This window comes from Thamnophis sirtalis, unplaced genomic scaffold (genome assembly GCF_051295495.1).
Source record: "Thamnophis sirtalis isolate CommonGarterSnake01/CBP01778 unplaced genomic scaffold, rThaSir2_p1.2 scaffold_6, whole genome shotgun sequence".
NCBI classification, from domain to species: domain Eukaryota; kingdom Metazoa; phylum Chordata; class Lepidosauria; order Squamata; family Natricidae; genus Thamnophis; species Thamnophis sirtalis.
The window spans coordinates 127,307,615-127,322,063 of NW_028261386.1; the positions used below are offsets into that span (position 1 = coordinate 127,307,615).

Below are 14,449 nucleotides of genomic sequence, written 5' to 3' on the forward strand. Positions count from 1 at the left end.
AATACGAAGGGAGGGTGTCAACTAAAAAGAAAAATAAACATAACATCTGTTATTTCCTTTTAGTGCAGCGAGAAATATTTAGGTGAAAAGTGTCTATAGCAGTGATGGGATTCAGCCAGTTCGCACCTATCCAGGAGAGCCAGTTGGTAACTTTCTAAGCAGTTCGGAGAACCGATTGTTGGAAGAAATATCCTTTTGTTTTTTCCCCCACTTTACAGGGCTAATTCTGTAAGGAAGGCAGGAAGGAAACATTCTGGTGTTGTTTCTAGCCTAATCTTTATTGCCCTGCTTACAGAAACCGTCTCTCCAGTTAACCCTTATTCCATTGTCACAGCTAGGGCGAAACACCCATCGACCTGAGTGACCTTGAGTTGGCCACGCCCACCCAGTCACATGACCACCGAGCCCCACCTACCCTGCTGGTCATTACGGCAGAGAACCGGTTGTTAAATTATTTGAATCCCACCACTGGTCTATAGTCATATTGAATTAAACTTGACTTAAGATAGTTCTGAAGATGCTAGAATTATTGGCTTCCCTGATTTAATTATTATTTTTATTCCTCAATCCTACATGAGAACATTGATCATTAAGGTACAGGATAGATTGGCTTTCCCATTTTTAATTTCAACCATAAAACATTCCATCAATGCCAGGTTTGAAAATTATAGTGGCAAATAATAGAAGCCTGACCCCAGAAGAAGAAAAGTTGTCCCGCAAATGTCAAGGCACCTTGTGGTCCAAGAAATTAAAACTAAATTGTTTGCAGTATGAATCCGAAGGTGGTGGTATATCTCAGCTGCCATGACATTTAGCCGGTGACTTTTCATAGCTTGTTAATAATGTATAGCCATCCCAATATAAATTTGCAGTGATGGAACTAGCCTGTTAGAGTGAAGTAGTTAAGGAGATTTATTCTGCCCGGAAAATACATATATGAATGAGAGATGGGGGATGAAATCAGGACAAATGTCCAAAGAATTTTTCTGTTAGACTGTTTTATTTAATAAGGCACTGGGGCAAAGTCCCCTTTTATTTATTATTCTCTTCCTCTAATTCCTTTTTTTTAAAGTTCAATTAGTATTCAGATAATTATGAAGACTAATCAGATAGGTAATCTCCACCAATTCATCCATCTCATCAATTCTTCTAAGCCAAAAGGGCTCCACATAGCTAAAGGTGACTGCATAAGGGCTGTCTTGTTAAAGTATATTGCTGTTAATGATCTTTTTTTAAAAAATAATAATAAAATAAAGCCAGCTCCCTGTTCTGTTGGAGGATGCTCGCCTTCAACCTGGCTGTTATACAAATTATTCATAAACTGTGAAATGTCAGCAGCGAGATGAAAAGAGATGAGAAAAGGGTACAGGTGAGCAACAGAGACGCAGGAACAATAGGTTACAGCAGGTTATGGGTTGGAATTGAAAGGGGAGGAAAGGGAGTTTGACATTTGAAGAGTTGTAGGCCCCGTCTAAGACTGCAGGGAGCTGTTCAACCAGGAGACACTTAACTTCTCCTGACAACCACAGGATATGTGAACACTTAACGGCTGGGAAAGGGATTCAGCTCCTTTCATTTCAGCCTAATTTATGGAGTAAATAATTACAAAGGGCATTCCAAGTCTACAGCTTTCAGACTTTTTCTAGCCAACGGAGCTGGAAGCACATTACAAGCATATATTAACTGAAGAACTTTGAAAATAAGTAGACAAATATGCTCTGTTGGTTTGGTGCCACTGAGGTCTAGCATATACAGAGAATTGGCTCAAATTGGCTGCTGGACACATTCACAAACTCGGCACAGCATGCATTAATTTGCAAGGGGAGGAAAAAGCATGGCTCATGGTTCCTGCAGAAAATGGAGGTACTGAGTTTTGCACTTTTCTAGCCTGCCTGGAAGTGTGTTCTTTCCTCTTATCTGACATGCCTACATCCCCACCTTCCAAGTCGAGAGCCGAGGTGGCGCAGTGGTTAAATGCAGCACTGCAGGCTAACTCAGCTGACTGCAGTTCTGCAGTTCGGCTGTTCAAATCTCACCGGCTCAGGGTTGACTCAGCCTTCCATCCTTCCGAGGTGGGTAAAATGAGGACCCGGATTGTTTTTGGGGGCGATATGCTGACTCTGTAAACCGCTTAGAGAGGGCTGAAAGCCCTATGAAGCGGTATATAAGTCTAACTGCTATTACTGCTATAAGTCATGTCTTCTCAAAAGAAGGAAACACAAGCCACTTTTTGTGAAGAAATGTCTATCAGGCCTGAGGTACATGGAGTAGGAAAGGGGACTGTTGCAAAAGAGACACCTCAGTCCCAGGAAAGGGGGAAAGTGTGATAAAGAGACTCGGGTTAAATCTGTGTTAATTATGCTTGGCATTGTGCTGATCTAGACTTCCCAAGAGCATGCAGCAAACTCCTTGTCCCCACAAAAACCCTATTTATTAATTTACTGTGAATTCTACTCATTCACATCCAACCAAGTCTTTCAAGGGAGGATCCACAGTTATAGATCGTATCTGGCTTGGACAGTTGACAGGCCGATATCTGCAAATTGTGGCAAGGAGTCTCGGAGAGTCACGAACCAATTAAGCAGACAAATTGTCTCCTGCAGACTCCACTCCTCTTTCACTCCTCTTTTATTTCCTCTGGGAGGATCATTCATCATCCACCTGTGGCCTTACTCTCAAGTCGACCCCTGTTCTTTAGCTGTTCCCTTCATCTGGCAACTCTGCGCATGTGCACACTGGGAACAGGCTCCAGCTGTTCATCTGCCTCACTGATGTCTGACTCTGAAGGTAGCTGATAAGTGGCATATGGCTCGGTCCCCCTCTGCCTCCAACACAGAGCCCTCATCAGAGCCTTCCCCAGACTCCAGGACTGCCCCATGTTTCTCCCCAATCGAATCTACTGCCAGCTTCTCTGGCCACTGGGAGACCACAACAGGTATAAGCTGATCTGGATAATTGCTTTCACGGGCTTTCTACATTCTGTCACATTGCCCTACTAGCAATAAAGATGTTTCTAGAAATCCAGTGGTTCTTGCTCCCTGAGTTTGTCAGTCTTGAGAGTCGCGACCCTTCTCATTTGCCAGAGGGTCTGAATAAGTTCACTGTTTCTCCAGACTGAATAACAGCCATTGGCAAGACAACATGTGCCCATTTTGGTTAGATTTGGAAGTTAGGGCTGGCAACAAGAAAGCAGGGAAAGGCATAAAATTAGATTTGGGGTGACCCATAGTGTGGTAGAACTTGCTGTTCAGCTTGCTATTTTATGCTTGAGCCCACCCCCACACCCCCTGCAATTTGATTATTTTGGTGTGCCTTTATCAAATGTCCTTCCTGAATTAGTATTATTCAGCTGTTGTATATGGTGATGCCTACTAAGCACATTCTCATTTCTTTGTTTTTAGAATTGCTGAACAAAACAGGAAGGGAATCAACCTTTTGTGTTTCATGTTTTATCTAACATTATTCCTAAGTAACATAATTGTCCTGGCCCAGCCTTAGCAGAAACAAGAAACAGCTGCACTGGCAGCTGGTCAGTGGTGGGTTTCAAAAATAGTTCGAACCTACTCTGTGGGTGTGGCCTCTTTTGTGGGAGTGGCTTGCTGCCCATGTGACCGGATGGGAGTGGCTTGCCGCCCATGTGACCGGATATGAAGATGCCGATGACACTTGTCAGAACCACCTTAAATTACCTCACACACAGCACTGGCATGCATAAGAATAGGATGTAAACTTATTTTTTAAAAGGCATCTTTGGTTTCCGTTAAAACAACTTCAACACACGCAATGTTCTGAATGCATCACAAACGCAGTAGTCATCCTTACCTTTCACAGAGACACTGAGTTTTATAAATATGAGCAGGATAGTGTAGAATAATCATATCCAAGGACCAGTGGTGGGTTTCAAATTTTTTTGGAACCTCTTCTGTAGGTGTGGCCTGCTTTCCGGGTCCACTGGTGGAACCTCTTCTAACCGGTTCGGTAGATTTGACGAACCGGTTCTACCGAATAGGTGCGAACTGGTAGGAACCCATCTCTGCAGCTGGTGGACCACAACAATAATTGGAAATAGGGTTACTATCTCTATTCCTTGACACCAGAACATTGTCCTTCAAAATTCCAATCAAAGTGCTTTGGGAATACTCTCAGAAATGAGAGTTTTAAAGTTGGAACACACTCCAAAAATTCAGAAGGACTTATCAAAAACAATATTAAACATGTGCTGAAATCACTAGGCCAGGTCACGTGATTGGTTCCAATTAAACTGATTTATTGTCTATGCCTAGGCACAGGAATCTAATCAACCAACTGGTGAGCACTGTTTTGGTGTTAGATAAGGGTCAATGGAATTCAAGAAGTGTTGGACTTGGTCCATTTGTGTTTATGTAGAGACTCTAGGCTGATTCCTTCTTTGACTTCATCCCCCAGGCTCTTCCACCTCTTTTCCTACATCTTTCAGGCCTTTTGCCAGTGTTAGGTAAGATCCCCGTTGGGAAAGCGAGTACTTTCAGAGAAACATTGTTAGAGTCGTGTTGGAGAACACACAAATCAGCATACAGAGATACTGCAGTTTAAATAGGCTTTTACTTTCGTGGAGAGTCCATCAAACAGTCCAAGTCATACACGGATAAGACAGTCAGTCATCAATATCTTTCAGTTAAGGGATAATCCAAATAACATAGTGCAGTATCATATAATCAGTCCAGTATTCAAGGTTTGCTAACAGTTGCAAAACTTACAATCGCTCACGGCACTTTCTAACAGCCAGGCCCTAGGAAAAAGTCTATCTTCCAGTTTTTGTCCCATTCAATGGAAATGAACATCCATTAATATCCAGATGGCTATTTAACAGGCGTTACATTGAACCAAGACAAAAGTATGTGCATAAAACGTGTGGGGTTTTTTTTATACATAGTTATGAAATTGTATATTGTGCTAAACTATAATGAATATTATATTTAGGTGCCTCAATGGATTTTCTGGCCAATTTTGTGAAATAGATTTGAACGAGTGCAGCTCTTCTCCCTGCTTGCATGGCTCAGACTGTGAAGATCTTATTAATGGATATTTCTGCAGATGTCAGGAAGGTAATAAATGAACAAAATGCTTTCAATTAAGTCTTTTTTATTATTCAAAAATTTAGATTCAAACACACACACAACCCTTTTTATTTTTTTACAAAGGCAATACTTCTTGGAATTAAAAGGTGGAATGTTTGTTTCCCCAAATACAGCATAATATATCAGGAAATCCCTTTTTTTTTTGTTTTTTAGGTGCAAATTGATCTAACCTCTTGATCAAAAAGCATCACAGAAGAAAAATATTTTCCAGTGGAAGCAACCGAATGCACTTAAAATGTTGTCTCGGCTCCAATGGGAAAATTAGTTGTTTTAATTAGCATTCTACACTGGCTAATTCTGCCATGTGTTGGATAGTTTGAATGTTACTGTAAAGTAAATTTGTGGAACAATTTGCATTTGGAATGAGGATAGCTCTTAGAATTAAATGAAGAAAAAGAAATCGTTGTTTCACTATAACACTATATCAGGAGGTTTATTTGAAGTGGAGTAGTGTGTAGAGCTAGCCATGGTGATTTGTAAATCATGGTTTAAAATATGCGCCATTTTCAGAGAATACACATGACATCCACTATTACATCTACACCACACAATCAGTGGTGGGTGTACTTCCTCCCTCCCTCCCTCTCTGTACATTCCATTTGTTGGGGGTAGTTGACAATGTTTCTAAGGAGCATTTAGGAGGGGGTTAATTTTAGGAAAATAGACCACTTTTAATTCACTTTGATAAAAGACAATTTACTTTGGAAATCACTTCAAAGAAGTAAAGCTCGCTAAATTCCCTTGGGGGGAAAAAATGGGAAATTTGTCTTTATTATGGAGAAATAGCAGTCTCCTACCCAAATTCTTTGCTCATAAATCAGTGAAGAATTTCAAAAGGTTATTCATGCCTAACTCCAGCTAATGGAGCATGAGAGCAAAGAACCTAAATCCTAGGTATCTTTCTTCTCAAAGCAGAGACTAAAGGCCCGTTATCAGTAACACAAACACTTTATAATTATAGTATGGATTAATAATTTGTTATTGCAGGCTTGCTACAGCTAGTAAGACACAACCTCTTTATTCAACGGTAGAGTTGGGCCAGCAGCAGATTGCATGTTCCACCACCATCCACTCAAGACCGTGATCTATCACAGCTGCATTTCTTTTTAAAACAATAACAATAACAAAGTTCTGGGAAGCAAACAACCCTTTCAAACTAATTCTTATTTCAATAGTCATTTGCTATACCCAGGTTAGCAATAGCAATAGCAGTTAGACTTATATACCGCTTCATAGGGCTTTCAGCCCTCTCTAAGCGGTTTACAGAGTCAGAATATCGCCCCCCACAGTCTGGGTCCTCATTTCACCCACCTCGGAAGGATGGAAGGCTGAGTCAACCTTGAGCCGGTGAGATTTGAACCGCTGAACTGCAGATAACAGTCAGTTGAAGTGGCCTGCAGTACTGCACCCTAACCACTGCGCCACCTCGGCTCTTAAGGAACTGAGAGAAAAGAGTGCCCTGTAAATGGTTTGAATTATATATCCATTTTTGGAGTACTATGGGAAATAAAAGCAGGATTTTTGGGGGGAAGGGGGTGTCTTTGAGTCAGTGTTGATCTCTGATAATGTCCTGAACTAGTTCCTGTAGTTTTCATGGCATTATTTTTGGAAATGGCTTGTCATTAACTTCTTCCTAAGGCTGAGAGATAGTGACTGGTCCAAAATGACCCAGCAGGCTTCATATCTAATATTCGTGTCTAGAATTCATGGGTACCTTCACTGCTACACCAATATTAGACCAGAAATATATTACATTTTTTTTCTTTCTTCTAACAGGCTGGGAAGGGTTCAGGTGTGAAGAGGATGTCAATGAATGTGCATCTAACCCTTGTGTACATGGAATATGCATCCAGAGGGAACCAGGCTTGGGTTACACCTGTTATTGCACATCTGGATATGTGGTATGAACCAAAATCTTGCTACCGCCACTCAATATGAAGCATGTGCTGTTGAAATTAAACCTTAGCAGAGTCTGCCTCCCATTAAGTTTTCTAATTTGCCTTAAACATGAGATGAGCCCTTAAAAATTAAGTCAACAGATAAGAAAAAGGCCACTGAGGCTTAGTCCTGATTATCTTGGTAGTTTCATTTGTTTAATTGTTCAGCATCCAAATGTATAGAGGTATATGCTCTATTTGAATTGAGCTTTCCATTTTCTTTAAATGGGAAGCCTTAACTTACCTCATTAAAGAAATAGTTAGGCTACTGTGCAAATGATCTGTAGAAGGATGCCACCACAACAATGGCAGATGATGAAGACGATACAGAGCTACCTTAAACTGTTGTTTTCAACCACAGGATACAAGTTATCTTACGAGTCAGCCTATGTGCATATAATTATGAATCAAGTTCATAAACCAAAAGTAATATATTCACCATGTTACCCAAAGGTTTATTCTGTTCTGTTCTGTTCTGCTCTGCTCTGCTGTGCTCTGTTTTTACTCTACTCTACTCTACTCTACTCTACTCTACTCTACTCTACTCTACTCTACTCTACTCTACTCTACTCTACTCTATTACAGATCTATATATTATTTATTTATTTATTTATTTATTCATTCATTCATTCATTCATTCAGTTGGACATTAACTCAAGATATATTAGAATTACTTAGATAAATCTAGCACTTTTTTCATGTTCTAGGATAAATGAACTAAAAGTTTTTCTTTTTTAAAAAAAAAAAATGCTGCTTGAAAAAGTTCTAGAGCCCAAAGTAATTTAGTATGCAGTTTGTAGTATAAGTGCCCAATGGTTTAATTATGTAACAGTTTGAAATTACCAAGAGCGCAAAACCTACATTGGTTCATATCTATGTTTTGAAAACTTGAGCTTCTTATAGAATGAGGTAATTTTGAGAAACAAAGCAAAGAGATGGGCTCATTGAAGTTATTTTATGATAAGGTAAAGGTAAAGATTCTCCTCGCACCTATGTGCTAGTCATTCTCGACTCTAGGGGGCAGTGCTTATCTCTGTTTGAAAGCCGAAGAGCCAGCTCTGTCTGAAGACGTCTCTGTGGTCATGAGACCGGCATGACTCAATGCCAAAGGTGCATGGAACGCTGTTACCTTCCCACCAAAGGTGGTTCCTATTTTTCTACTTGCATTTTTACATGCTTTCAAACCGCTAGGTTGGCAGAAGCTGGGATAAGTAATGAGAGTTCACTCGGTATGCGGAGCTATGGATTTGAACCGCCGAACTGCTGACCTTTCCGTTCGGTAAGCTCAGCATCTTAGCCACTAAGCCACCGCGTCTCTTTATTTTATGATACCATGCTTCAAATCTAAAGTTTTCTGATGGAATTTGTCATGCTTGGTTGTTATTGCAACAGTCATGCAAAAGGTCTTGGCATAATTTTAAAGACCAAACATTTTATAGTGACATAAATGCTGATTTGGAGACAGTGGGAGACAAAAAAAATGTCTATACAGATGCACTTGATATTGTTAAGTGAGCAGTGGCAGCCACAATACTAATAATTTGATACAAGGTCAAGTGAGCTTAATGATGGAAATAAACTTCTAAAGAAAAACTGTTATGCTCTATAAGTGAGTAATTTTCTGAAGAATTCCTGCAGATCAGAGGATGGAAAGTCAGGGAAAAGATAAGAATGTGTCCTGTGTTATAATTCTGAAGAAACACAGGGATTTCTTTTTCATGAATCTCCTATTCTGAACATATTTACTCTGAAAGATTGAACTCACTTGAAGGAGCGAAGAGATATAAGTTGACTAAGATTGAGATCATTTGAAGAAATAGCTAGAGAATATTTACCACTCCTCAAATTATATTCTAATTGATAACCAGCACATTGCCACATTGTTGCTGTTGTTGCAACGCTATATTGAAGGCTTTAAAAATAAATACTATGAGGAAAACTAAACTACGTTATGTCATATAATGTAACATGTCTACTTAGCAATACTCTGCAATGTTTGCTTTACCCAAGAGTAGACTGCAATATGTCTAGCTACTACCTGCTTGGGAAAGATGAGGCATTAGCGGATCGCATATATAAAGTTAAAAAGGAGAAAGAAAGGTGGTTTTGAAGCTGGTGTGACATAAAGTCTTAGTTTACATACTTCTCCATCCACTTGAAATCAATCTCCAAGGAGCCCGTTTTGACATTGAAAAGCAGATGATAGCAATAGTTAGGCTTATATACCGCTTCATAGGGCTTTCAGCCCTCTCTAAGCGGTTTACAGAGTCAGCATATTGCCCCCAACAACAATCTGGGTCCTCATTTTACCCACCTCGGAAGGATGGAAGGCTGAGTCAACCTTGAGCCTGGTGGGATTTGAACAGCCAAACTGCTGAACTGCAGTCAGCTGAAGTAGCCTGCAATGCTGCATTTAACCACTGCGCCACCTCGGCTCTAATGATTTGGAGACAAAGCTCTTCTTGGCATGTCAACCTGCTGAGAAACTCTAGGAATGAAACCTGACATTCTTTGATTGGAAGTCAAAACACCATAATTGCATTACAGCACGCAAGCCAAAGTCTACTCCATAAAATCAGTGCAGGCCAAAGCGCTCGATAGGATTACATTAATTTTGGGGGAAGCATTCTGCCCGCTTTAAATAGACAGCGTTTGGAAAACAAAAAGAAAAGTCATAATCCAATTATTTAACGTGACTTATCAAAATGCAAATGGCCTTCCAAATGACATTTTAAAAACTTCTCCTTCCAGGGTGAGCACTGTGAACTTAATTACAACGACTGCTTAATGAAAACCTGCCCTGCTGGATTTCTCTGTCTGGATAGAATCAACAGTATTTCTTGTTTGCCTGAGACCCCCAATGAAGTCCAAAATATTTCTAGCATGGAATGGGTATCTCCAACCGAACCACTGGAGAGAGAGCTCTCACAGGCTCCGCCAAGCTACTTGTCTGCTGATGTTTCTGGTTTTCAAAGGTTCACAGGTGAGTGGGAGGTAATCCTTGTTTAGTAACATCCCCATTTAGCGACTGTTTACCCTTACAACAGTGATAAAAGAAGTAATTTTGTGACTAGTCCCTTCATTTATGATCGTCACAGTTCTGTAATCCAAAACAAAGTTGAAATAAGATATGCACAGTTGTGGTTTCACTTCCTTTAATGATGGACTTTGCAGCCATAATTATACTTGCTAAAGGAGGACTAGGTGTTCTGACCCCCCTCGTCCCACACCAACACACACTCCGAGCCAAAGATAAGTTACGGCATTTAATTAACAGACAGACAGGTCCTTGGCAGCAAACTGGCACAGACAAGCTTGGGCAGCAATCCAGCACAGATAAGGCTTGGCAGCAATCCAGCCTGCCAAGCTCACAGTAATGTTCTCCGACATTCATTCCTGCATTGACTTCTGCAAGAGGGGTGTGTGCACAAGCAGTCCTTTTATAGTCTGGAGAGGAGCCTAATGACCACCAGCTGAGTGCAATTACCTCCTGTACTTGTGCAACTGTTCCTGACACCTATTAGCTTTTTGGTGCCGGACATCCAGGAACAACTCACTGCTGACCTCAGGCTCACACTCCCTTGTCTCTTCCCCAATGGTCCAAGGCTCAGACGCCTCCTGGTGGCCAACCAGCCTCTCTGCGCCCTGCTCAGAGTCGGAACCCTGTCCAGGGTCTTCCACACCCTCCAGAGCCGACTCATAGGGCCCCTCGCTGTCGGAGTCTGGTGGCAGCTCCAACCGCACCTGCTGGGCCACAACAACTAGGTGTATTCTTTTCTCAGTCCTACAGAATAGAATAGAATAGAATAGAATAGAACAGAATAGAATAGAATAGAATAGTTCTTTATTGGCCAAGTGTAATTGGACACACAAGGAATTTACTGTGGATTTGGAATCAAGTTTTTCCATGACGTTCTTTAAACCTAATTGGAGCCTAGCCGATATGAGCAGATTTATACACCTCTTAATATGTGCCTGCCTCCACTGTCAGCATAAGTAACTTGTGACTGGAATTCAAATAATTGTACTTAGCTATTGAGAGTGACTGTGTGAACCCTGTGCCTTTCTTTTCCTGGCTTGTATCTTTATTTGTCTGCACTTTTTCCATCCTCTTGATAGTTTTGTACGTAAGAGTGTCAATAAGAAACTCTTCAGGGTTTCCCCCCCTGTTTCTTTGTTTCTCAATGATTTACAATGAAAAAGACTTGGATAGCAGAGAAACCATTAAAAATGGAACAGAACCATAAATGCGGAAGCTAATATTGATTGTCACATGCCCACGTTCATTTATTTAACTGTAGATACTGCAAAAACATTTGTGCAATGTTGTCTTGTTCAGCTAAACTTTCAGGGGCTTTTGTCAATTTTTTTAAGCTAAGTCATATTTCTTCTTGATATTGATAAGTAAATTGAATGTGACCCAATTAGTAAATATCATTATCTGGGTAACTTTTCCAGCTCATCATGTTAGCCTTTCAAGTTCTCTATGGGAAAGATATGTAATTTATTCTTTTTATATTGATTCTCAAAGAACAATTTGATTTAGCAAATTTAATACATTTCTTCCAAGCAATGCTTTCTTTTTTTCCTTTTCTTTTTTTTGCTACTTTCTCCCAATGTGAATAATGGGAGGGTCTGCTTTTAGTCAGCTCTTGAGGTCACTAAAATCTTTCTTATACTTTTATTAAGAATGTGATTTACGGAGTTGTATTTGTCTGCTATGGGATGCCTGGGTGAGAATTAATGGTTTTCAGGTAGCAATGCAATTTGCTGCCGATCCAGCCTAGGGCCAAAGCTCTTCATTTTTTATTTTCTTCTAACTTTCCCCCTTACTTTTTATCCTCTAAAGGCCTGCAAAATGCTGGCTTCCTCAGCCATGGCAGTCTTGCATTCTCTAGCATAGCAAAATTAATGTCCAGCATATCATTTAACGGCTAAGGTCTAAGATCATTAACTACCATTGCGAGTCTTCAGCAGCATGCTCTCTCTCTCTCTCTCTCTCTCTCTCTCTCTCTCTCTCTCTCTCTCTCTCTCTCTCTCTCTCTCTCTCACACACACACACACACACACACACACTCCCTCTCCCTCCTTCCCTCTCTCTGAATGCATCCTCACTACACAATTGTGGAGGTTTCTATGGCTTTTCTCAACCAGAATGAAGTCTGACACACCGCTGAGCTATGGGCAATGATTGATAATCCCAGCAATTTAACACTAGTCTTGCTCTCTCACAAGATGAGTGTGATATGACCTCATTTATCACAGACTCCTTAATGACAACTCCTGTTCCCTCTGTGTGAAGTTTGTCAGTGGGGAACCATAACAGTCTTGTTTTATCTGCCGTAGACATTAGTTCCGTAATTAGTAACGTATCAGGCACCAAGGTTGAATTAAACAGCCACTCATTACATCCCCCCCCAGATCCCAGCCCATGACTGTATATTGAATTTTTTTCCCCCAAAGTTGCCTCAAGAAAACAGTAGAGAGCGATCAGCTGTTTCTCTAGCGGGCAACAAGTGGATTTCATTAAATGGGCCAGTGTTTTTCCATAAGAAATAATCAATTTAGAGAATATAGGTTGTTTTATCGTACCATTTCAGCAGGTTCAAAAAGTCAGAGCTTCCTCATGCTTGTACACATATTATAGTTTCATATTTCAAATAACGTTTCCAAGGCGTTAAATTGCAGTTTGATTTTTCTTTAAAGAACTTAAACCAAACATTTAGAGGGAGGAGAGTAGGATTCCATAGCAGATATAAAACTCTCAACTGAATTGTCAGATCAAGCTCTGCATGGTGAATATCCCTCTCTTTATAAGGCATTCTAAATGAATTCAGTTATACTAATCAGCCGGTATGCGTTAATGAGTTATATAGCTGTTAAATCTGGGCATTCATTTGTTTTGTGCATGTCAAATAAGCATCCTCAGTGAAGTTCACAAATCTTTCCTAACTTGCTGGAAGAAAGAAGGTATGGAAGAATATGGTCCAAGTCAGTGGTGGGTTTCAAAAATTGTTCAAACTTACTCTGTGGGTGTGGCCTCCTTTGTGGGAGTGACTTGCCACCCATGTGACCGGATGGGAGTGGCTTGCCGCCCATGTGACCGGATATGAAGATGCCGATGACACTTGTGAGAACCACCTTAAATTACCTCACACACAGCACTGGCATGCATAAGAATAGGATGTAAACTTGTTTTTTAAAGGGCATCTTTGGTTTGCGTTAAAACAACTTCAACACACACAATGTTCTGATTGCACCACAAACGCAGTAGTCATCCTTACCTTTCACAGAGGCACTGAGTTTTATAAATATGAGCATGGTAGTGTAGAATAATCATATCCAAGGACCAGTGGTGGGTTTCAAAAACTTTTGGAACTTCTTCTGTAGGTGTGGCCTGCTTTCCGGGTCCACTGGTGGAACCTCTTCTAACCGGTTCGGTAGATTTGACGAACCAGTTCTACCGAATAGGTGCAAACCGGTAGGAACCCACCTCTGCAGCTGGTGGACCACAACAATAATTGGAAATAGGGTTACTATCTCTGTTCCTTGACACTAGAACATTGTCCTTCAAAATTCCAATCAAGGTGCGAACTGATAGGAACCCACTTCTGGTCCAAGTACACCTTAACTGAAAACAAACACAAAGTTCATGTGCATTTAGTCAGTTGTACAGTAACTGCCCTTCCACAAATCATCTCTTTAGAGAAGAGGTCTCAAACTCAGTTTCATTGAGGGCCGAATCAGAGCTGTGATGGGGAGCCCGGGTGTGTGGCTGACTGAGTGGGTGTGGCCAACTGGGTGGGCATGGCCAGCTTGACGCCACTCCCCAAACTTCTGGCATGTTTCCTCTTCACACTGGTAGACCGGGCGGAAGCTACATTGGCCCAATCTTTCCTCTTCACACTGGGTAGGCAGGTATCACGCCTGCTTTAGAACCACCATTTTCAATAATCTCAGTCTCACGGAGATCTAGCATGTATTTGGCAACGCATATGAAACAGTAAGGGGATACTGCAGGATCCAGTGGAAGAAAGTTATCAGTGCCTCAAGACTATAGCAATAGCAGTTAGACTTATATACCGCTTCATAGGGCTTTCAGCCCTCTCTAAGCAGTTCACAGAGTCAGCATATTGCCCCCAACAATCCGGGTCCTCATTTCACCCACCTCGGAAGGATGGAAGGCTGAGTCAACCTTGACCTGTTGAGATTTGAACCGCTGAACTGCAGATAGCAGTCAGCTGAAGTGGCCTGCAGTACTGCACTCTAACCACTGCGCCACCTCGGCTCTATATCACTTCTACTCTGAAAAGCAACATAGTTTAATTTATTAGGTGCTTATAACTAAGTGCAGTACATAGAATAAAACAAATGATGCAGAAATATGTAAAATAA

General features: G+C 40.9%; 1 protein-coding gene across 1 annotated transcript in view; it reads left to right on the top strand.

Annotated features, from left to right (window-relative positions):
• The window catches only part of LOC106545657 (protein eyes shut homolog), a 550,606-nt gene that overhangs the window by 174,321 nt on the left and 361,836 nt on the right, over positions 1 to 14,449 (top strand). The window contains exons 10-14 of the mRNA XM_087719050.1: positions 4,960 to 5,084; positions 6,894 to 7,018; positions 9,806 to 10,037; positions 11,904 to 11,979; positions 12,273 to 12,350. Of these exons, the coding sequence (XP_087575176.1) occupies positions 4,960 to 5,084; positions 6,894 to 7,018; positions 9,806 to 10,037; positions 11,904 to 11,979; positions 12,273 to 12,350 (636 nt within the window). The remainder of the gene's footprint in view (positions 1 to 4,959; positions 5,085 to 6,893; positions 7,019 to 9,805; positions 10,038 to 11,903; positions 11,980 to 12,272; positions 12,351 to 14,449) is intronic.